General features: G+C 35.0%; 1 protein-coding gene across 1 annotated transcript in view; it reads right to left on the bottom strand.

The window, feature by feature from the left end:
* The window catches only part of LOC136030844 (acetylcholine receptor subunit alpha-like), a 131,661-nt gene extending 108,896 nt beyond the window's left edge, over nt 1–22,765 (bottom strand). The window contains exon 1 of the mRNA XM_065709889.1: nt 22,701–22,765. Coding sequence (XP_065565961.1) covers nt 22,701–22,719 — 19 coding nt within the window. The 5' untranslated portion in view covers nt 22,720–22,765. The remainder of the gene's footprint in view (nt 1–22,700) is intronic.
* Between the last annotated feature and the right edge of the window lie 1,896 nt (nt 22,766–24,661).

Below are 24,661 nucleotides of genomic sequence, written 5' to 3'. Positions count from 1 at the left end.
TCCCAGGACCTAGTAGCCCTAGAGCAGAAAAGGATTAATTAAAACATGAATTAAAAGTTCTAGTGCCCATGTTAAGAAGCTAGAGATCCTGCAATCGTAAAAAGACGTTTTTACCATTTTATGCATAAAACAAAATTTTTCCAGAAGAGGGTCATATTACTATCAATGAAAAATTCATAGATTACCAATCAATTTAGAATTTTTGAAAAGTATTTATTAACCCTTCCAACATCAGAAGTCAACGAAAGCAAGTAGTCTATATAGCATAAAGGGCAAATAGACACTTCATGCTTCATTTGATAGAGTTTATTCATTTGAGGCTTCAGAAGTGCATGCACAGGAATGTAAAGTTGCACAGCAACTATTAGAGACTTGGATCAGTGAATGTCATTGTTGGTGGGATAGGTACTTAAATATTTTTAAATATTAAATAAAAAAAGTTCTTTTTAACTGAAAGTAAGGAGTGACATTAAAATTTAAAACGAAAAGAAATTAATCCGTTGAAAGGGGCTTTTTCTCCTCGACGCCCCGCTCTTTACGCTAAAGTTTGACTCTTTCTCTTAACTTTACTTTTTAAAACAGTAAAAAATCCTAGTGTAAAGAGCGGGGTGTTGAGGAGAAAAAGCCCCTTTCATATAAGGAGTAATTTCTGTTCGTTTAATTTCTGAACGTTTTTGAATTAATGCATGTTTTGATTTTGGCTCTCCGCACATAAATAATTGAAACGAAAATTTGCATATTAATTTTTTTTGGTTAAATTGCCTTCTCATGGTTTTAACCGGAAGATTTTGAGAAAAAAGGAGTGGAGGAAGAGGCCTAGTTGCCCTCCAGTTTTTGATTACTTAAAAAGGCAACTAGAGCTTTTAATTTCTTACGAACGTTTTCATTAGTAAAAAATATAAGTAACTTACGGATTAACTTACGGAACGAACTTCTATATTCGTATATTTCTATTACGTATATGAGGGGATTCACCCCTCGTCAATACCCCGCTCTTTACACTAAAGGTTAAATTTTGTCCCAATTCCTCAAGAATGACCCCTGAATCACAAAGGCCGTAGAATAAATGGTTGAGATTACTAAAAATACTTTAGCGTAAAGAGCGATGTATTACGAGGAGGTTCAATCCTCATACGCGTAATAATTTCTGTTCGTTTTAAGTTTTGATGCTGCTTCTTACTTTCAGTTGAAAAACTTTTCATATTTATTTTTTCATTGTTTTTTAAATAATGCTAGAAAATCCTGCCCCCTTCATTTAAATTATCTTCCCCCATGACAAATTCCTTCAGGGAAAGATCCTTCCACTTAACCCCCTCTCAACTTCTCCCCCTCCCCAACCGAAAAATCCCCCAGAATACGCCTATACGCTTCCCAATAACCATGACTATATTATGTAAACACTGGTCAAAGTTTCTGTGACTTGCAGCCCCTCCCACGGGGACTATGGGGGAGAAAGTCCTCAAAGACATAGTTATTAGGTTTTTCGACTATGGTGAATAAAAATGGCTATCTCAGAACTTTGATCCGGAGACTTAGGGGAAAAAGAAGCGTGGGAGGGGGCCTAGGTGCCCTCCAAATTACACGCACCCGTGATTGGTCTTCTGGCAAAAAATAAGAATATCCACATTTTTGTAAATGGGAGCTTGAAACTTCTACAGTAGGTCCTTTGATATGCTGAATGCGATAGTGTGATTTTTGTTAAGATTCTAAGACTTTGAGGGGGTGTTTCCGCCTATTTTCTAAAATAAGGCAGATTTTATCAGGCTCGTAACTTTTGATGGGTTAAACTAAACTTGATGAAGCTTATATATTTAAAATCAGCATTAAATGAAATTCTTTTGATGTAACTATTGATATCAGAATTCCATTTTTTAGTAGAGAATAAGGGAGACTTTAAAAACTAGCCTCCTTTCATTCCAGACGATGTTTTGGACAATGTGGACAACATCCACACTGTAAACGCCGTAGAATGGAAGATGGTGAAATATTCTATTCAGTGTTGCCAGTGTTGTCAGAGATATTGCAGTGTTGTCAGAGACAACACTGCAGCGTTACAAACGTTTGTAGTGATGAAGGAAAAATATCAGTATCTTTAATAATTTATAGGAATATTTTGAACCAAATTACAATCTGAACTTTCATAAGCTTAAGAAGGACTAAAGTGACACAAGCGAGGGCAAACATGTCGACAAACATCAGTATTGAGCTGCTAGAGCCTAAAATGAAGAGTACTGAATGACAGGGCATTAGAAAGGCTGAGACATTGCCCTTCGCTTTCTCGTGGTAATCATTTTCCTACAACATAAAAATTTCAACTTGCAACTTGACACGTGTAATCTCATATAATTGGGCTTCCGGTGAACATATAGAAGAAGTGCACTGCGTAGTGTGGCCTAAATAATTGCAGATCGAAAAGTAAACGATATAGCAAGTGGTGTCGAAATAACCTGATGGTTGAAAGAATTCCGTCTGCCTATTCTGTTGTTTCTGAAACAATCTCTTGGGCAGATATATGTCCAGTATAGAACTGATATTCAGTCATGAGCTTCGCTGCGCAGAATTTACTTTGTAAGTACCTTAGACTGTTAAAAGTAACAACGAAATACTGTGAACCAAGTCATTCGAACATACAGGAAGAAAATATAGTCCATAAATGTATTTAAGGAAATCTGAAGTACACACACCACTGGGCTTGGTGAAGCAGCCCATAAAATTTAGCAAAAAGCCCCTCTTCATCATCAATCAAATTAACAAAGTGCTGAATTTTCTACAGTCCTCCCAAGATCTATAAGTTCACTAATATCCATTTCCCAAAGTTATAAGACTTCAATTTACATAAGACCTTACCTTACATTAGACTACTCGAAAAGAGTCGGTTACAAACTGTTGTTTTTTGATTAATCAATTTCTAAAATAAACATTCCTGTGAAGGTAAACTTAAGGCAAAGAAAGAAACTTCTCCCACTAAAGTGGTTGAGTGTCTTGTGGTCCCAAAGTTGTTAGATTTCAAACCTGCTATTCCAATAAAAAAATAAAAAATAAAAGATTTGAAGTGAGTCTACAAATTTATGTCCCCACTATATGTGGAGTACTACAAGCACGTTTTTACAAGCATAGGTAAAGACAACAACCCCCTTCTACTGAAGTATAGACAGCAAGCCCAGAAAAAAAAGCTGCAAAACCTCTTCCCTCATCGAAATAGCTGAGAAGAAGAAAAGAAAATCAGCAATGTCCTTAACAGTTACCTTGCTTCTTTTTTTTACCAAGTAATTGAAATTTCTGAAGTTGGCTTATAATCATTTTAGATTAGAATCCATTTTAAACAAGCAAAGTACAAAAGGATAGAAATGCCGTGTTCAAGCTCCAAGATAAGCTTTGGGTATTCCTTCGAAAACTTTGACGAAATATTGCTGTAACGAAGTGGAAAAGGAACATAAGTGCGGTCCTGCATTTTGTTCAAAACTGCCTTAGCAGTAAAACCGACGACAAAAATGTCGTATCCGTTTTTCATTTGACATAGTGGACTTCATCCGACAGGACCAAAATTTTATAATTTTGCGGCCTTAAGCTTCCTTACTAGCGGCCTTAAGCTGACGTTTCATTCGTTTTCGAATCTACCGTACATTCAGTTCCAGAAAAAAACAGTTTTTTCTATTGTGTTTATCTTAAAATTTTATAAGGTGCGGATGCGACCATTTTTGCTAACACACAGCGATTGGCACACGGTATAACATCCTCCGTCAGCTTACAGGTAGCCAAGAAAAAATGAACCATTACAATTGGTCCAATAAGACCGACGGTTATAGAATGCATCATTGTTCCATTTTTTCGTGGACGCCAACAGAACTTATATGGAGAAGCTAAAGCCTTGAAAGTGCATTTTTTGGTCAATTTCTTAAGCTTTAATTGAGAAGGACTTTAGATTAATAAATGAATATGAATTTACTCTCTGATCTTCCTACATTCTGATGAATTTGTATACAGATGAAAATAGGATGAACCGTGCAATATCGAGGTTAAGAAGGATAGAGAAGGGAAGAGAAGGATATAAGAAGGGAAGAGAGCTGAGCTCTTATTTTCGAGATAATAGTTTCTAGCTTAAATGTTAGCTTTACAAATATCAAAACATTTTGGTAAAAATTTGGAATTCAGTTCTAAAAGGGAAGTAGTAATACTCTCTTATTTAGGAAAATTTTATTTTATTATCAAAAGAATATGCATTTAAAGAAGCGCTTTTTCTCGAAGAATTTGTATCTAAAAGTTAAACTTTTGCGTAAAAAATGGGAATTGAGATGACAGAAATCCCCTATGCATTTAGACTACCCTAGATATGGCTTCAACCCTTTCAGTCCTGAAACTTAATAAGGCTTATGGAAGTTTTTTTTTTTAATGGCTGGTTCTAAAAAAAACTACTGTGTCCAATGATTTAGCTTGGATCGTGATTTCCTTGCAAGTCTGGCTATGGCCTCAGTGTCTTCACATCGAAAGCACTAACTCAAAGGCCATGGGATTTTAAAAATAAAAATTACGTTTTTCACGAAGCATCAAAAAAGAAACGGCTTGTTGATTTACCTGTTTTGGTCACCTTTGTACCGAAAAACAATTTTTTTTTTACAAAAGTAAAGAGCGAAGCTATGTTTTGAGCAGAACAAAAAGAAAAAATTACAAGAAATTTGGAACTTTCACGAATGATACTCGCGCTATAATTGGGGTGAAAGGGGGACGACTCTCAGTTCATATATCAAGTAACTACTGTTCCTTTGGATGATTGGGTAATTTATGACTTTATTCGAAAGTCCTAATTGAATGAACAATTAATATTGACCTTCCACTGATGATCAAAATTTAAGCAAATTTCTGAATGTAAAATCTTTGTAGTTATATCGCAAGCAAAGAGTAAATAGATTAAATCATTTGATATTTTTTTAAATTTACATTTTGGATGTTTCTACCCCAAGAAGTTTTTAAACATTCCCTTTACCACTGTATTATCATAGTCGTCAAACAGACTACACATTAAGTTCTAAACCAATTCCTCGCCAGTCTAAGTAGCACTATATTGTCTTTGAATAGTGACTATAAGTTAATTTCTTGGTGTCGCAACATTACAAGTTTCATCCCCCTTTTGGCCAGTTGATCATCCCCTCATTATGCCTGGAAGTTTCAGCTCGATACCGTAAGACGTTCCAAAGAAATTGCTGATACACCCTTTTGACAATATGTATACATATAGTACCTTTCTTTTTAGTTCAACTTTCCATTAAACATTCCTGAAATTTTCACTTCAATATCCTCAGCCTTGATAGCACTTGCTATAGAAGCAGCAATTGTAGCTGTTTAAGTAGTTGTAGCAGCAGTAGTAGTAGTGCTATCATTCAAATATTGCCTTTGCGGTCAATTGATCAACCCCTTACAATTTCCAGAACATTCAAATTAGAACACTCGGACATTCTTGAGTTACACCCTTTTGACAAGTCATATATACATTACGTGTTTTGACTTAGTTCAACACTCCCCCGAATATTCTCTGAGAAGTTCACCTGAATACCTTTCTTTTTTTGGACACAGAAGGTGAAATATGCCGACCTTTCTCAATAAACAATACTATATGTAAACAAGGGAAACACTGCATAACTTTCTGCCCTTGCCCGGAGGGTTGTGGGGGGATGACCCAGAAGACGTTGTTTCTGTGCTTTTCAACTATACTGAACGAAATAGCTATCTGAAGATTTTGATTCGATGTGTTTGGAAAATGGACGGGCAGTTGCCCTCCAATCACTTTTGACGCTTTGAAAGGACAATTAAAAAGAATTTTCAACCAAATCAGCCCCCTCCAAAGTTTATACGACCAGTCCTTCTACAGAAGTAGTCCAATATGTTAACAATGGGCAACTTACTTAGGTTACAGCCTTTGCCACAGGGACTTTGTGGATTTGTCAATGGGCAACCAAAACAACTTATAGCCCTTGCTGCGAGGGCTACGGGAATGGCCAAAACTGGAACCACAGTTATTTGAGCTTTGGACTATTTTGAACAAAATGTCTGTCTCAAAGTTTTGATCAGAAGTATTTAGGGGAAAAGGGCGAGCGGGGGGAGTGGCTGCCTTCCGATCATTTTTTACTCTTAAAAAAGGAACTAGAGCTTTCAATTTCAAATCGAATGAATCCCCTCAGAAGCTTATACGACCACCCATTCCGTACAAACATTATATAACCCCGAAAGATAACTTACAACCCTTGCCCACTGGCTCTGGGAGGTCATACTCCCAGTCCTGGTCTCATAAGTCCTGGAGGCCTAGTTATATTATCTTTGGACTATTTTGAACAAAAACACCATCCTAAAATTTGATCGGGTTCATTTTTGGGAAATAAGGCGTGGGAGGCTACTTGCCCTCCAATCAATTTTAATTCTTAAAAAGGGCATTAGAACTTCTGATTTCCATTGGAGCAAGCCACTTCCAAGTTATATGACCACCTATTCTATAAACAACTTGTATGCCTCTGGGACATAGCTTGCAACCCTTGCCCCTCGGCTATGGGAGGCTGCGTTAGCCCTGTAGGCCTTGTTATATGATATTTGAACTATTTTGAAAAAGTGGTCATCTCAAAATTTTGATCTGATACATTTGGGCGAAAAGAGGGCATGGGGGGTGCTAGTTTCTCTTCAGTTAATTTTGACGCTTCAAACAGGCACTAGAACTTCTGGTATCCAATTGAATGAGCCCCCTCTGAACTTTTTTATGAACAGTTCCTTGGATAAAAACCTTGTATGATAATAATAGGCAACTAACATAACTTACAGCCCTTGAAGTGAGGGCTATAAAGGGGGATTGTCATCAACAAAGCCGTAATTACCATGCCTTTCAATTATAGTAAACATAATGGCTATGTTAAAATTTTGATTAGACATATTTGGTAAAATGATTGGCCTAAGGGGTACTGGTTGCCCTCCAATTACTTTCGGCTCTTAGAAAGGGCACTCGGACTTTAAATTTTTAATCGAATGAGTTCCTTCCGAAGATTCTACGAAAACTCTTTCTATACGACGTTCCTGATCAGAAAAAAAATAATACAGTGTGACCCACTTTGCTCTTTATTTAGGCATTGCTATTGCGCTGCCTATGAACTATGATAGGCAAATGATACAAAATACTTCAGTTGCCAAATAGCTCCAACTGTTTACGCAAGAATTTATGTGGCCGTAAATGGCTTTATACACCTTACACATGTTTGTATTTATCTCATTACGCGTTTATCTCATTTATCAAAACTTTAGCATATAGGGAGCAGGAGGGCAGCCCCTCTATTGTACAGGATAATTTATATATATTTTAAGTTTAACACTGACCTATAGTTCCACTGCAAATTTTATTTTATTTGATTTAATATAGTCAATGCCGAATACAGTTTGGTATTCCAAATTAAAAAAAAAAGTTTCGGGGCATTATTTCAGGAATTGAGTAGGAAATAATAAATGAATTTCAGTATAACTAACTTAAGAAAATGATACAAAAGGCTTCGTAATTCAAAAGGTTTTGAATTACGAAGTCTTGGAGGGAATTTTGAATCTCCATGGGAAAATTTTAAGCGAAACAAAAGGGGATAATTTTCAACTGGAGGGGGGGGGTGCATTAGACATCTTTTCTATGTCTCTAATGCCTATTAGTAAAGTTAGCCCAGTAAAGTTACATGTAAAAAATTACACAAAAGGGTTTTTCCGTATGTGAATCAGGGTATGGGGACGTGAATTTCCACGGGAAGGAGGAGGAGGAGAGATACGTTGGCTACTGTTATTCTGTATAATGTTTGCTTCACCAAGCAAGGCTAGGCCCCCTGGTACCATTTGACTATGCAACCAAGTCTTGTTCAATGGCAGGATCAACAATAATCTTTGCAAGGACAATATTTGGCAATTATGTAGAAGGAGAGAACATCATTTCACCAAACAATGATAAAACATTTTTTAAACTTTTCCAGATACAACAATTTCAAAAAAATAATTCCACTTTCATGTAATGGTAAGTGAATTCACTAAAAGTTTTCTGAATTGAGTTCGATGGAAATGCTTCATTAAAAAAAATAATAATAATAAAAGAATGCTCTTATTTAATTATCTGATAGAAATTGCTTGCACTTCCCAGGTTAAAAGCGAGAAAGAGGAATTCAATTGAAATTTTTGACCATTTTTTAATTCTTACCTAGAAATCCATCTCCCCATCCCCTCTGTGGGTAATTTTCTCTGTGAAATTCCTTCTCCCTGTCCTACGAAAAAATGTTAAATTCTTCTCGCAAAAAATCCCCCTAAATATTCCCCCTGAACAATTCCTTTCTCTCTGAAAATTCCCCCCGGAAAATTTCTCCTGGATTATTCCCATTGGAAAATTCTTTTTATAATCATTTGTTTTTGTTTAATTTCTTATTGATTTTCAAACCTTGCTGGATATCCTCCCTCCATGAACAATTTACCCCGGAAAATCTTCCACTGAAGGTTCCCCCTGCAAAAACTCTCCCCACAGAAAATTTTTCCCGCGGAAATCTTCCCCCAACCAGCAAAAAAATTTCCAATTATAAATAACAAACACTATATCTAAACAATGGACAATTGGGAAAATACACCACCCTTCATTTCATCCCCATCATGTCATACCAATAGGCATAGTTCTTGGACCTTTCAGCTATGCTGAATCAAGTGGCTAACTCTAAATATTGGTCAGACATGTTTGGGAGAAAAAGGCGTGTGAGAGGGGTTGTCTAGCTGTCCTCCAGTCTTTTGGTCACTTAAAAAGGACATTATCATACAATTCTGTAACAAACAGTTATAGATAGTACCATGTAGTGACTGAAAAACATATTTTATCGTTAAACTAGCATAAGCAACAATGTGGTAAAACACTGGTAATTGCGCTATTTTAATAACAACTATTGGAGTTGACAACATTTCTATGCCAAAACTACCAATAATGTATTCATAATACATTGTCAAACAGTTCGTGGTAACGAACTGTAATAAGGAGCGACCCGGCTCAATAGTAAACGAAACTCTAAAAAACGGAATTTCGATGCTAAAAGATATATCAAAAGAATCGGATTTTTATGCTGATTTCAAATATATAAGTTTCATTAAGTTTAGTTATTGTCATCAAAAGTTACGAGCCTGAGAAAATTTGCCTTATTTTGGAAAATAGGGGGTAACACCCCCTAAAAGTCATAGGATCTTAACAAAAATTACACCATCGCATTCAGCGTATCAGAGAACCCTATAGAAAAAATTTCAAGGTCCAATCTACAAAAATGTGGAATTCCGTATTTTTTGCCAGAAGACAAATCACGGGTGCGTGTTTATTTGTTTTTTTTTTTTTTTTTTTTTTTTTTCCCAGGGGTCATCGTATCGACCAAGTGGTCCTAGAGTGTTGCAAAAGGGCTCATTCTAACGGAAATGAAAAGTTCTAGTGCCCTTTTTAAGTGACCAAAAAAATTGGAGGGCACCTAGGCCCCCTCCCACGCTCATTTTTTCCCCAAAGTCAACAAATCAAAATTTTGAGATAGCCATTTTGTTCCGCATAGTCGAAAACCATAATAACTATGTCTTTGGGGATGACTTACCCCCCACAGTCCCTGGGGGAGGGGCTGCAAGTTACAAACTTTGACCAATGTTTACATACAGTAATGGTTACTGGGAAGTGTACCGACGTTATCAGGGGGATTTTTTTGGTTTGGGTGTGGGGTTCAGGGGAGGGGGCTATATGGGAGGATCTTTCCTTGGAGGAATATTTCATGGGGGAAGAGAAATTCAATGAAAAGTGCGCAGGACTTTCTAGCATTACTATAAAAAAAAAAACGATGAAAATATAAACATGAAAAAGTTTTTTCAATTGAAAGTAAGGAGAAGCACTAAAACTTAAAAAGGAACAGAGATTATTACGCATATGAGGGGTTCTAAAAATACTTTAGCATAAAGAGCGAGGTATTTAGGAGGAGATAAACACTTCACTCTTTATGCTAAAAATTTTTTCAAATAATTTCAACTATTTATTCTACGGCCTTTCTGATTCAGGGGTCATTCTTAAAGAATTGGGATAAAACAAGATTTAGTGTGAAGAGCGAGGTATTAACGAGGGGACCAACCCCCTCATATATATAATCAAAAATATAAGAATATAAAAGTTTGTTACGTAAGTTAATTCTTAAGTTACGTATTTTTTTTTTACTAATAAAAACGTTCGTTAAAAATAAAAGATCTAGTTCCCTTTTTAAGTAACCGAAAAATTGGAGGGCAACAAAATTTCTCAAAATCGTTTGAACAAAACTAAGAGAAAGCCATTGAGCCAAAAAAAGAATTAATATGCAAATTTCATTTTGATAATTTATGTACGGAGAGCCAAAATCAGTCATGCATTAATTAAAAAACTTTCAGAAATTAAATAAAAAAAACAAGTTTTTTTAAATGAAAGTAAGGAGCGACATTAAAACTTAAAACGAACAGAAATTACTCCGTATATGAAAGGGGCTTTTCCTCCTCGACACCCCGCTCCTTGCGCTAAAGTTTGATTCTTTCTCGCAACTCTACTTTTTAAAACAATAAAACACTTTAGCGTAAGGAGCGGGGTGTCGAGGAGGAAAAGCCCCTTTCATATACGGAGTAATTTCTGTTCGTTTTAAGTTTTAATGTCGCTCCTTACTTTCATTTAAAAAAACTTGTTTTTTTTTATTTAATTCAATAGAATAAGCCACACCAATATTACCGATGTAACCTTAACGTCTGTTACTCTGTCAATGCTCCAGCTAATTATAAGTACGCTACTTTACAATGGATCAGATTCAATTACGTAATGTGGACTTAACATAGAACGATCTGTCTTTTTCTGTGCCATTTTACAGAGGTTGGTTGTAAAAAGATGGAAGGAGACTCATTCGGCTTTAAATTGAAAGCTATATTGCATCTTACAAAGCTCAAAAAGGTATTGGAGGACGCTCCCCCTCCACTATGTCAATTCTTGCCCTCTGGCGCCACCGAGGCCCAACAAACATTGGAATAATATTTTGAGATCATTATTTCACTTAGACGAATAGAAATTCTGGAATTATGCCTTCAAAAAGAAAAAGCTCATGGGACCGAAGGGTGGAGGGCTTCCAATTATTCCAATCAAGCAAAGGAGGGCATACCGAATACCTGATAATTATTAAAAAAAGTTCTGAATTTGCAAAAGAAAAACAAGACAAGTTTTGGACTAACCCGACTTGACAAGGAGCTACATCCTGACTTGATGCACACGATTGCTAAGTCCTGACATTGTACAAAGAAAATATACGTGTTGAATCACTTGCTAAAACTAGCTAAAGCCAAGCTAAGGAATTTTGGTTTGCCGCTGCAAAAACGAGCTAAGTTGTGACTCATGTAAAAATTAGCCATGTTTGCTCTGCTTAATTGCCTTGGTTTAAAGATAAGCTAATTTCCAAATCTGTTCAAACTTGGTCTATGTCCTCTGCTGGAACAAGGACGAGGGAGTCTTGTTTCTGTGCGCAAATAGCACACGTATTGACTTGAAACCTAACAGGCTAAGTGACACCCCAGCATGAACACTAGCTGAAGTCCTGAACCGGTTTAAAGACAAGCCAAGCTCCAGCTACACAATAACTTGGTACAAAGAGCTAAGCTTGACCAGGTCCAAACACAAGGTAGGCCAGATCTATAAACAGACTTGAAAAAAATGGCCTTGCTTGCCTTTACTCGTTGTGACAAAAGTATCTAATCTGAGCTGAAGATTTAGCCAAAACTTTGTGAAACCACCCAATTCCTGACTCATCTAGCTAAAAACCTATCCAAGTTCTGATTCGATACAAAAAAAGCTAAGTTTGGATTCAGATAAAGGAATGAGCTGACAGTAACTAAGTACAAAAACAAACTAAATCCTGAGTCGGAGCCAAAACGATCGATACCCAAACTGTGAAACGAGCTAGTATCTGACTCAGCTACCTTAAAAAAAACTAGCCTAGTCCCGATTCGATACAAAAAAAAGCCAAATTTGGATTCAGATAAAGGAATGAGCTAATAGCAAACCAAGTACAAAAACAAACTAAATCCGAGTAGGAGCCAAAACGATCGATATCCAAATTGTGAAACAAGCTAGTATCTGACTCAGCTACCTTAAAAAAACTAGCCAAGTCCCGATTCGATACAAAAAAAAAAAGCCAAATATCGATTCAGATAAAGGAATGAGCTAATAGCAAACTAAGTACAAAAACAAACTAAATCCTGAGTCGGAGCCAAAACGATATATGTCCAAATTGTGAAATTTTGTGTGAAAGCGAGTGAAGTTCAAGCTTAGTTCATATTAGCTACCTCGGGTTGTGAAAAGAGTTGATGCAAAAACGAGTTAAGCCTTGGTCTATAGAAAAAGAAGCTCAGAGCTTCTCGAGTACAAAATGGGTTGATTTTTAACTCGGTAAGCCCAAATCTAAGATAGAATATCACGATTGTTACTATTAAAGGGCCTATGAGATATTTTAGCGCGTCTTGGATAATTGCCAAAAACTCCTATCCTATGATATTACCAAATAAATATATCAAAATGATTAGTGCTATGGACGAGAATCACATTGCTTCGTTAAGCTAGGAAATAAGGTTAGTAGCTGTATTTGCTTGAAGTTAAGAGTTAAGCTGAGTTGTAGCCTATCCACACTTATGTGGGTCATTTAGATGGACTTTGTCCTAAGGAGTACAGCAAAGACAATAGAAAAACACGGATTCAAATGGGGATATAAGACTCTCCTAGACTTAGAATATGTTCATGAATCAAGCATTCTAGATGAAAGTGTTAGCAAAATGAATGAACATTTAGAGGTTATGTGAGTTCAGCGTGCGAGAATAGGGTTGAAAATTAATGTAAAAAACCCTCAGTCAATAAGACTAGACATAGGTGAAGGTGAAGAGGTGATGTTGGGTACTCAGAAGATCGATCAATTTTACATCTTCACTTACCTAGGTGGTATTATTAGTAAGGATGGTGCGTGCAGTGAAGATTTTAAAAGTAGAATTGCCAAGGCCAAGTTTGATTTTTTCACAGCTGAAAAGAGTTTCGAAGAATAGGAATATAAATTTGCGTACCAAAACTATAATATTGGAAGATACAGTGATGACAGTGGCCAAGTATGGCTCTGAAGCGTGAGAACTTAGAAACACAGAGGAGGATTTGCTAGATTTTCCCCTAAGAAATCACCTTACGGATTTTTTTGGGTACCCGACTGACAGACCGTATCTCAAACAGTAAGCTGTCTGAAAAATATTGTTCAATCCCACTTTTTAGGTTTATAATACGAGAAAGAATAAGATGGCTAGGACAAGTTCTGCTAATGAAGGATGATTTATTGCCAAAGATTGTCCTTGTCGGCAAACTGTCCAGGGCCGAACGAAAAGCAAGTCATCCCAGAATGAGGCGTAAGGATGTCTTAAGGAAAAGTTTAAGGGAAATTGACTTCTTGGGAGGGAGTAAAGAGACATGGTTTGAATAGATTCGGATGGAGGAGGAGCGTGCGTAGCTTTGTTGACCTCTGGCGGCTTGGTGCTGCGGTAAGTTTAAAGTAGTAGCAGTGTTATCAGTTTGCTAATCTTTTCTTAAAAGAAGGATTAGCAGAATAATGCACATTAGGAGGGTCAAAGTGTGATTGAACATACATCGCTTGTTGCTTTCACAATGAATACAGTTTATCAATCGGTTTTTGACAATTATCAGAAATTTGAAAATATCAGATACGGCAAAACAGTAATAATACACAGTTTACAACATTAAATAAAGTAATACATAGTTTACATCAGCATCAGAAAATATAATCTTTTCAGTATGCAGAAAAGCAGAAAAATAAAAATGGTGTCTAGTAAATTTTAAACCACTAACAGTACTAAAACTTCATATTTTGGACGAAAGCATTAGAGGAAATGTTGGGAAGCCAAAATTTTCAAAATTCGCCAAATTAAAATCATTCTAAATAAATTTACCTCTCGAGAAGAATTTTGCTTCTTCAAGAAATTTCGTATTAGAAAGAGTACTATAACAGTATCTTATGATGTTGTTCTTTTTCATCAGGATTGCACACTCATATAGGAATTTTTAACACTTTTTCATGAGAAACTGGTTTATATTAATAATTATTATACGTATTATAATCAAAGTATTCATTTTAAGAATTTCAATTACTATTGACAAGAGTCACTATTTACTTACTTTTATCTACTATGAATGAGCTGATATTTTTAAACGTGTTTTTAATTGTCTTTGGATCAAAAGTTCAGAAATATTTGTCAATAAACTGATGAACTTAATAATATCACTTTAGATTTTTCTTTTCATGCGGAGTGGAATGGTTTACCGTCTTCTCTTTCTACTGTCCATTAGACATTAAGCGTCTGTTGTTAGATGAGTCATGTAACTTTCCTTCAAGTGAAGTCACTTACTGTTTATGAAGTTAATTCCAGTAAATATTAATAGTATCCTATTAGATAATCCATTCATTCTTCTAATATTTCACGGGACACCCCCTACCATCTTCTTAGGAGTGCTGTATCTCACTGCTTACTTTTTTCCCAAAAATCTCTAGGAAAACATGGACAACTGGCGCAGAATCCTTAGATGGATACATTTTCTTTGCAGAGTATCACTTTCCTTTTGCGTGAGGTAAAACAAAAGGCTTAATTGAAGAAGTGATTCGTTAAGATTTGTTACTCAAGAAAGCAATTTTAAAAACCTATCACAAAATGAAAAAAGTATCAAAAAACAAGAATAATTCTAGCCAGTAAATATGGATTAATAGTATGCAAATATGTTGATTAAGACTTCCTTGCAACCGCCCTCAGTGCAAAAAAAGAAATAATCAGTAATTTTTTTTCTCTCTTCTTAGGAGTTGATAGCTCCTGTGTTTTGTTAGTGGTGTGTGATTTTCCTCTCTGCACTTTGCTCCCAGACCTCAGATATGTTCTGTATGTTTTTTTGTTTTTGTTTTGTTTTTTTTCTTTCTTTTTTTCTCCTTCTAGTTGTTGCTTATATTGTATCCCCCATAAATATGTTGCCTGTAAACTGCTATATGTGATTGCCTATATTGAATTTATTGCTTGTATAATATTTTTTTTCTTATCCCCCTTGTATCCCTGGCCATGAAGCCTTTCGAGGGGATTATGCGTATTTTAATTCGATTTTGAATTGTATTTTGTATTGTCTTCTATTTAATATTAATAAATCTTTGTCTTGTCTTCTATTTAATATTAATCTCTCTCTCTCTCTCTCTCTCTCTCTCTCTCTCTCTCTCTCTCTCTCTCTCTCTCTCTCTCTCTCTCTCTCTCTCTCTCTCTCTCTCTCTCTTAAATAATATAGATAAAAGTTTTCCAGATAAATATACAGAACCTTAAAAACGTACCCGAAATTAAAATAGGTATGAATGCATCTTATTACAGGGCAGTAAACCAAATTTATCTGCTTTATATTATATTCCAAATTTTATTGACAAACTAGCAAATAAAATAACAATAAGGGTTTAGGCTACGCAAATTACAGAGCTGTTTAAACTGCAGAAAGAATAAAACTAGCCCCATTCCCCATAGCACTGCGTATAAAATCTCAGCTGTTTTGATTTTGTCTATATTTGGTAGGACTTACCAGTAATTAGAAGGGAGCTTATTGGAACACAAATCAAAAAACAACAGAGCCATGACGCAGTGCCAAAGGCCCAAGAGTCTTAATTCCACCCTGATTCCAGAATTTTAATGCCTAACACATTAGTGTTAACCTTCAAAATTCTGTTGTCTTTCATAACATATCCATTATTGCCTCCGCTAAAGGTCTGATTTTGGGTTTCAGGGAGGGAATTGAAATCAAGAAGTATTGGAGGCAACGCTATAGCGTTGCCTATAGTAAAGGCCATAATGTTACAACGTTTTATTATTTATTGTTTATTTTATTTTTTTTTACTAGAGGCACTTCATATGGAAGGGGTGGCCATATAAACTTCGGAGTGGACTCATTTGACTGGAAATAGGAAGCTCTAGTGCCCATTATAAGAGTCAAAAGCGATTGGAGGGCATCTAGACCCCTCCCCATGCCCTCTTTTTCCTAAATGCATCTTATAAAAACTTTCAAATGCCCATTTTGCTAACAATAGTTTAAAGGTCAGACAACAAAAACTTCGGAATAAAAAAAGCCTGAGCCTGAGGGCAAATGTTGTAACTTATGCCCTTGAGCATATAAGGTTTTTATGAAAAGGACGGCTGTGTAAACTTTAGAGGGGGCTCATTTGATCGGAAATTTGAAGTTCTAATACTTTTCTTAGGGGTTAAAAGCGATCGGAGGGCAACAAGTCCCTCCCTCCGCACGTCCATTTCCCCAAATGCATTTGATAAAAAATTTTAGATAGCAACTTTGTTAAAAATAGTTCAAAGATGAAATAACAAAAACTCCTGAGTTCATAAAACCCTCCAGTGACCAGGGGCAAGTTTTGTAAGCTATACCTTAAGAGCATACAAGGTTTTCATTGAAGGAGTGGTCATATTAACTTCAGAGGGGGCTAATTTTATTGGAAAGTGAAAGCTTTAGTTCTTTTTTAAAGATTCAAAACTGATCGAAGGGTAACTAGCTCCCCGAGCCCTTTTTCCCCAAAAATATCCAATCAAAATTTTGAGATAGCTATTTTGTTAAAATAGTTAAAAGATCAGGTAACAAAAAATCCGAGATTGACAAAACCCCCAGAAACCAAGGGCAAGTTTTGTAAGTTACGCCCCGGGGGCATTTATAATTAAATCATAAAACGAGCAAAGACTTAAATTGAATATGCAAATAAAGCTTGAAACAAACAGAAACCACTACAAACAACAGTTTGGCTACTGGTTCCTTTCGTAACTGTAAAAGTATAAAGTCTAGAGCGTCATTGGCGCTTTAATGGAACTATATGTGTCTTTAACAGTCTTGGAAAGAACTAAGAACATTATACTGAGTATTTGATATATAATAATATTTAATACTGAATGCTCATGAGCTCAAGATTTTATTTCACTACTATTTTTATTTTATTTTCAATGTTGTAATAAGTGCAAAAGAAAATGTTTGTACCATAATTAGTTTTAGTAAAGTACCAATTACGCAGTAGGCCTTAGGGAAGTGGGTAGTAGTCAAGCTCTTGTTTATAGTAATTCCTCTTCGTTTTAACCTCTCTTTGCACATTAAGTTTAAGTTTCAGTTGTTTTAAGATTTATTTGTTCATTTAGATTAGTACCTATTGTACGTTTGTATGCCATAATTGTTTATTTCATTTCTGTTCGTATTGGAATTTATCCATTGTTGAATTTTGAAAGATTATTTGTTCATTTTAAGCTTGCTTTGCATATACAATTTAAGTTTTTCTCGTTGTAAGATTTATTTATGTAGTACCTGTTGTATGTTTGTTTGCAAATTCACAACTCAACTTAACTTTATTAATATCAAATAATCAATACATGCATCTCTTTTAACACCCCCATAAAAAGGCAATACAAGATAAGGGAAATAAACACAGAGAGGAAAAAAAATAAAACAGAAAAATGCAAGAATTTTATCAAACCTTTTTTTTTATTATTTACACTCAGTTGAACTGGCCAACGAATATACAATATTATTATTACTAATATGAAAAAAAGGAAAAAATAAGAAAAATAAAAAAAAGACTAAGAAGAAGAATTAACCCAATAGAGTTTTCATTAAGCTTTTGAAGACCCCGACGGAGTGGCAATCTCTGATATTCTTCGGCGGGGAGTCCCAAACCCTACTACATGCGTATATAGGGCTAAAATCTGACCTCACGATTGGAGTTCTAACAACCAATAAAACTTCAGAGTTACGAGTTCCATGAAGATTTAAACTAAATCGGGGTTGTAACAATTTCAAAAAATAAGAGGGAAGTTTATCGTGAAGATATTAATGGATAAAAATAGCACAAGATAGGAAATAGTGTGGACGGAATCTAAGGAGAGATTTCGTTGACGTACTATTCCAATCTGAAACTAACTGACGGGCCTTCTCATGAAGAAGAGAAAATGTCGTTAATTGGGACGGGAAAGTACTCATCCAAAAAATAGAACAGTAATTGATGTACGGCTCTATGTGAGAATCATAAAGAAGCTTTAAAATACATCCACGAAAAATATACCTTAGCTTACGTGTCATACCTAAGTTTCTTGACACTTTTACTCGGAGAAGGTTAATATGGTTCTTCAATAAAAGATTCTCATCGTAAAGACTCCTAGAAACCCAAAAAACTAATTTTGTGATCTAGAAATAATACCTTTAGAACTAGGAATAATATACAAACCAAGTCAATTCTGGAAAAAAACCTAAAAATGAGATTTGGAACAATTTAGAGCGAGACAATTTGCTTCAAAGTGCTCATAAGCTCTGTCCATCAGTGTTTGAAGCTTTATTGCCAAATTATTTTGATCCAGGTCGGCACAAACAAGTGCACTATCATCAGCAAATGCAAATAAATCAACATTTTGTTCAATTTATATATATATATATATATATATATATATATATATATATATATATATATATATATATATATAATTTTTTGACTAATTTCGGAGGTTCGAGAAATGTTGTCACAGCGCCATTTATTTTGAATTGTGTTTCTATTTGAGCGGAATTTTAAAAAAATTAGCCACATGGTAAAGATGAATTATATAATTGTTTAGTTCATTCAGGTTTTTTGCAATGTGTTAATATTTGTGATTTGGTTAAATTTTTAATATTTAGTTTACCTATTGTTGCTAAAGGGAGGGATATATTAACAGGATAGGCTTGTTTTGGTTTTACTTGGTTGTTTTACATTTGCTGTTTTTTTTTTCATAGACATGTATTTTGGGGGTGATACCTGACGCGGGGATGCCATGGATATTCTGTGGTAGCCACAACACTGTGCTGGGTAGGGAATTTAGAGTGGCGAAACCCTATATAGGCCAGTGTATTCTCCTGATGAGCCCTTATGTTGGGTGTTGCCTCTGAATTATTTGTCTATATTATTTTTTCTATGGTTTGGTAAATGACGACTTATACTTATTGACGACATGACTGCCTGTCCATGGATTATTCTTTATGGTTGATTGTGTGTGGCTATGCTGTTTGACCTATGTGATTGTGTGGATGAGTAGGGTTGAGGCCTCATTCAAGTGCTGGTCTATATTAATCACTAATTTAGGAAAACAGTCTTCCTTTTCTCCTTCTGTCTCCTTTTTTTTTTTTTTTTTTTTTTTTTTTTTTTTTTTTTTTTTTTTTTTTTTTTTTTTTTTTTTTTTTTTTTTTTTTTTTTTTTTTTTTTGTGTTTGTGCTGTAGCATTGGTGATTTCTCTTTTCATGATATATATATATATATATCTGAAACCATCTGAAACCATCGAGTGTTCTTGATGGCTTGGAAAATGATTTTTATTTATTTATTGATAAGTGGTGTAAGAAAGAGAATAAAAATAAAGAGAGTTTTCAAAATTGGAAGAATTTAATTATTAGTAGAGTAAGAAATAAAATATATTCTAACTTAAAAAATAGTAACACTAAATCATTATTTTATAATGCGAAGATTAAACAAGCAATTGCTAATCTAAAGAATGAATTTGTAATTTTGCCAGTGGATAAAGCTAATAATAATTTTGCCATAATTGGAGCGTATTTTCTAAAAAATTAGCCACATGGTAAAGATGAATTCTATAATTGTTTAGGTTCATCCAGGTTTTTGCAATGTGTTATATTTGTGATTTGGTAAAATTTATAATATTTAGTTTACCTATTGTTGCTAAAGGGAGGGATATATTAACAGGATAAGCTTGTTTTGGTTTTACTTGGTTGTTTTACAGTTGCTGTTTTTTTTTTCATGGACATGTATTTTGGGGCTGATACCTGACGTGGGGATGCCATGGATATTCTGTGGTAGCCACAACACTGTGCTGGGTAGAGAATTTAGAGTGGCGAAACCCTATATAGGCCAGTGTATTCTCCTGATGAGCCCTTATGTTGGGTGTTGCCTCTGAATTATTTTTCTATATTATTTTTTCTATTGTTGGTAAATGACGACTTATACTTATTGACGACATGACTGCCTGTCCATGGATTATTCTTTATGGTTGATTGTGTGTGGCTATGCTGTTTGACCTATGTGATTGTAAGGATGAGTAGGGTTAAGGCCTCATTCAAGTGCTGGTCTATATTAATCACTAATTTAGGAAAACAGTCTTCCTTTTCTCCTTCTGTCTCTTTTTTTTTTTTTTTTTTTTTTTTTTTTTTTTTTTTTTTTTTTTTTTTTTTTTTTTTTTTTTTTTATTTGTGTGTGTTTGTGCTGTAGCATTGGTGATTTCTCTTTTCATGATGTATATATATATATATATATATATATATATATATATATATATATATATATATATATATATATATATATATATATATATATATATATACATATATATTGGAGCATCTCCTATAGCCCAGTGTAAGTCATTGGCATATACAATGTAAAGCAAAGGTTCAAGGATAGACCCTTGTGGAATTCCAAAGTCTACTTCAGCCTTTATATCAGACCATGGACCAAAAGAAATAAACCGGCCATGAAAATAAGATTGAAACCATTCTAATGCTTCTCCTCGAACGCCAACATGCAAAAATTTTGGAAGAAGCATATCATGGGACAAACTGTCAAAAGCTTATCTAATATTCAAAAAAATTACCGCTGGTGTTTTCTTCAATTCTAAAGCATTATTCACAAAATTGAGAAGGCCAATACAAGCATGTTCAGTAGAATACTTTGGATGAAACCCAAACTGGTGCTCATGAAAAAATTTCTTTGCTACAAAGAAATCTGCCAAATGAGAATGGAATGGTTTTTCAAAAATCTTTGAAAATGTAGACAGAAGGGAATAGACTGGTAATTTGAAGGATCATTCTTGGTACCACCCTTGTGGATGACGATTATATGCGCGGACTTCAGTGCCTGAGGGAAAACTCTACGTTCAAACTACCTATTAATTAATTTTGTTAGTTGAGTCACTATCACTGGGAGAATAGACTTGACTACTCGAGTGGGTACTAAATGAGGTCCTGGAGAAGATGATCCCTTTAAATTAGAAACTATCTGAGAAACCTCTGTGTCAGTTACTTGTTCAATCACAAGAGATTTGTGGCAAGAAGAACCCAAATATCTAGTAGAATCACTATTAGATCTTGATTCAGATACAGAATTAGATGTCAAACGACCAATTGAAGCAAAATACGATGTAAATTCACGCTTTATTTCATCTTCTTTATCTATATCCTTCCCGTATAGCTTGAGCTTCGTTGGTAATGATGGAGGCGAATAACAACAGAATTTATAATTATCCAAGTTTTTTATATATCTTTCCCGCACTCTCAAAAAAATTTTCTACGCTAATAATCTGTTTTAACCCTGCGTGTTGCTTACTTAAATATATTTCGATGCTCTTTCAAACGATGATGTCGATCTTAAGTAACAGGATTCTTGTAAACTTTCCAAAGATAAGCTTTTCGCTCAGGACACTTTACTAATCCAGGAGTCATCCACAGACACAATTGGATGAACTTCTTGGAATATTTTTTCTTCTGGTCGCATAGGCATACCTTAACGAAAGTTTCCTTGATCATCCCAAAAATTTTTCGATCACATCGTTTATAGGCAGATTAAAATCATCCATAAATACCCATAATGCTTCCATTAGTTTATACCGAAGGTTCGAGAGCTGCTCTTCCTTTGTGAGAAAATGCTGACTTTGAAGAAATGATTTAGAAGGACTGGTATTGAATACATCAAACTTAGAGAATACAGGGAAATGGTCTGATATATCCTAAGTAATTGTAGCGCCATTTTGAGAAGAAAGAGAGGTAAATATGTTATCAATTAAAGTGGTGGACGACTCAGTGATACGTGCTGGAATCACAATAGATGACAATAAACCAAAAAAAGTCATAGCAGATAAAAAAAAACAATCGCCATTTTATCAAAAACAGATGAGTTTTTATCAATTAGATTAAAATTAAAATCACCCATAAATATAAAATCAAAATTCAGATTATGAACTTTTTTCAATACACCCGTAGGAATATCAAGGAAAGAACTGAAAGATCCATTAGGGGGATGAGGTGATAAACCCCTGCAAATAGAATAGCCTTATGATTAATTAATAATTCAATAAAAAGCAACTCAAATACTCCTTCAAAATTAACAGAAAGATCTTTACGAGCCGAATATGTACAACCAATAGCAATCTAAAAAGCAAGACATTTTCGACCTTTTTAATCGTTCAATCGTATAACCTGGAATATCAACCAATAAATAATTATTATCATTTAAAAATATTTCACACAATCATTAGGGGATGAATACGACGCACAAAGAAGGAATTTAAATTCATCAAAAGACGAACAAAGGTCTCAATATTCAACTGTGTAACTGAGAGCTCACTGACCCAAACTTGGTCTTCAAACAATCTACTTCTATATTTGTTCTCACTTTATCAGCAATTTCCTAAATAATCATCTTGCCGCATAATCCCACTTCCCTCAAGTAATACCTCTTTTAAATCTAACGGTCCAGTTTCCAAAAGCTAAAGACGATCCAGGACAGAAAAACCACCAGAAAGATTAAATACATTTACTGTATTTTTACAAGCCAGTTCAATCAAGTGCTCACCTTTGTCTTGATGCACCATGATAGCTTGGAGGTAATCGTGGATTCAGTAGTTCAGCAGACTATTGAGCTGGGTCAATAGTAACAGAAAATCTAAAAAGCGGAATTTTGATACCAATAGTTACATCAAAAGAATCGTATTTTAATGCTGATCTTAAATATATAACTTTCATTTAGTTTAGTCGTACCCATCAAACATTACGAGCCTGAGAAAATTCGACTTATTTTAGAAAATAGGGAGAAACACCCCCTAAAAGTAGTAGATCTTAATGAAAATCGCACTATCAGATTCAGCGTTTTAGGAAACTCTATTGTAGAAGTTTCAAGCTCCTGTCTACAAAAATGTGGAATTTGGTATTTTTTGCCAGAAGACAGATCACGGATGCGTGTTCGTTTTTTTTTTCAGGGGTGATCGTATCGACCCAGTGGTCCTAGATTGTCGTAATATGGCTCATTCTAACGGAAATTGAAAGTTCTAGTGCCCTTTTTGAGCGACCAAAAAACTGGAGAGCACCTAGGCCCCCTCCCACGCACATTTTCCCCCAAAGACACCGGATCAAAATTTTGAGATTTCCATTCTGTTCAGCCTAGTCAAAAACCTGATAACTATGTCTTTGGAGACGACTTCATCCCCCACAGTCCCCGGAGGAGGGGATGCAAGTTACAAGCTTTGACCACTTTTTACATAAAGTGATGGATATTATGAAGTGTACAAACGTTTTCAAGGCGACTTTTTCGGTTTGGGGTTGGGGTGGGTTGGGGGGAGGGGGTTTCGTGGGAGGATCTTTCAATGGAATAATTTATCATGAGGGGAGAGAGAGAATTTCCCTGAAGGAGGCGCGGGATTTTCTAGTATAAACAAAAAACAGTGAGAAGATAAATAATTTTTTTCAACTGGAAGTAATGAGCAGCATTATAAATTAAAACGAACATAAAATATTACGTGCATAAGGGGGTTCGTCTCCTCCACAATACGATGCTCTTTACGCTATAGCATTCTTAGTAATTTAAACTATTTATTCTACTGCCTTTGTGATTCAGCGGTCACTCTTAAAGATTTGGAACAAAATTCAAGCTTTAGTGTAAAGAGCGAGTAATTGACTAGAGGACGAACCCCCTCCCCCATATACGTAATAAAAATACACAACTATAGAAGTTCGTTGCGTAAGTTAATTCGTAAGGTACGTATGTTTATTACTGACAAAAACATTCGTAAGAAAAAAATAGGTGCATTTTTAAGCAACCAAAATTTGGAGGGCAACTAGGCCTCCCCTCCCACCCCTTTTCTTATCAAAATCGTCCGATCAAAACTACGAGAAAGCCATTTAGAAAACAAAATAATATGCACATTTCAAATTTAATTATTCATGTGCGTTGAGCCAAAAGCAAAACATGGATTAATTAAAAACGTTCAGAAATTAAATAAAAAAAATGAGTTTTTTTAACTGCAAATAAGACCGACATTAAAATTGAAAACAAATAGAAATTATTCTGTATATGAAAGGGATTATCCCCCTCCTCAACACCTCGCTCTTTGCGCTAAAGTTTTTCTTTATTGTTTTAAAAAGTAGAGTTGTGACAATGAGTCAAACTCTAGCGTAAACAGCGGGGCGTTGAGGAGGAGACAACCCCTTTGATATAAGGAATAATTTCTGTTTGTTTTAAGTTTTAATATCGTTCCTTACTTGCAATTAGAATTCTTGTTTTTTTTTCATTTAATTAATTCCAAGGATCGATCAGATGTACTTAATTTAAGTGGGACAGGCCCAAGGCAATAGTCCCGATCATCCCCGATAATCATGTTGAAAGGTAAATGAAAGGTAGATAAACAGAGCAAAAACTAACCTTTAGGTAAGGGCTGGCTCTCATGAGAACGTCCAAAATTCAAATCTAACTTTTGTGAGTTCAGCTCATTTGCGTTACACAGTCCTTGCAATATATTTTAAGTAGATCCAATTTACCCT

The sequence above is a fragment of the Artemia franciscana genome, chromosome 9 (assembly GCF_032884065.1).
Source record: "Artemia franciscana chromosome 9, ASM3288406v1, whole genome shotgun sequence".
NCBI classification, from domain to species: Eukaryota; Metazoa; Arthropoda; class Branchiopoda; order Anostraca; family Artemiidae; genus Artemia; species Artemia franciscana.
This window is presented reverse-complemented; position numbering and strand designations above follow the sequence as displayed.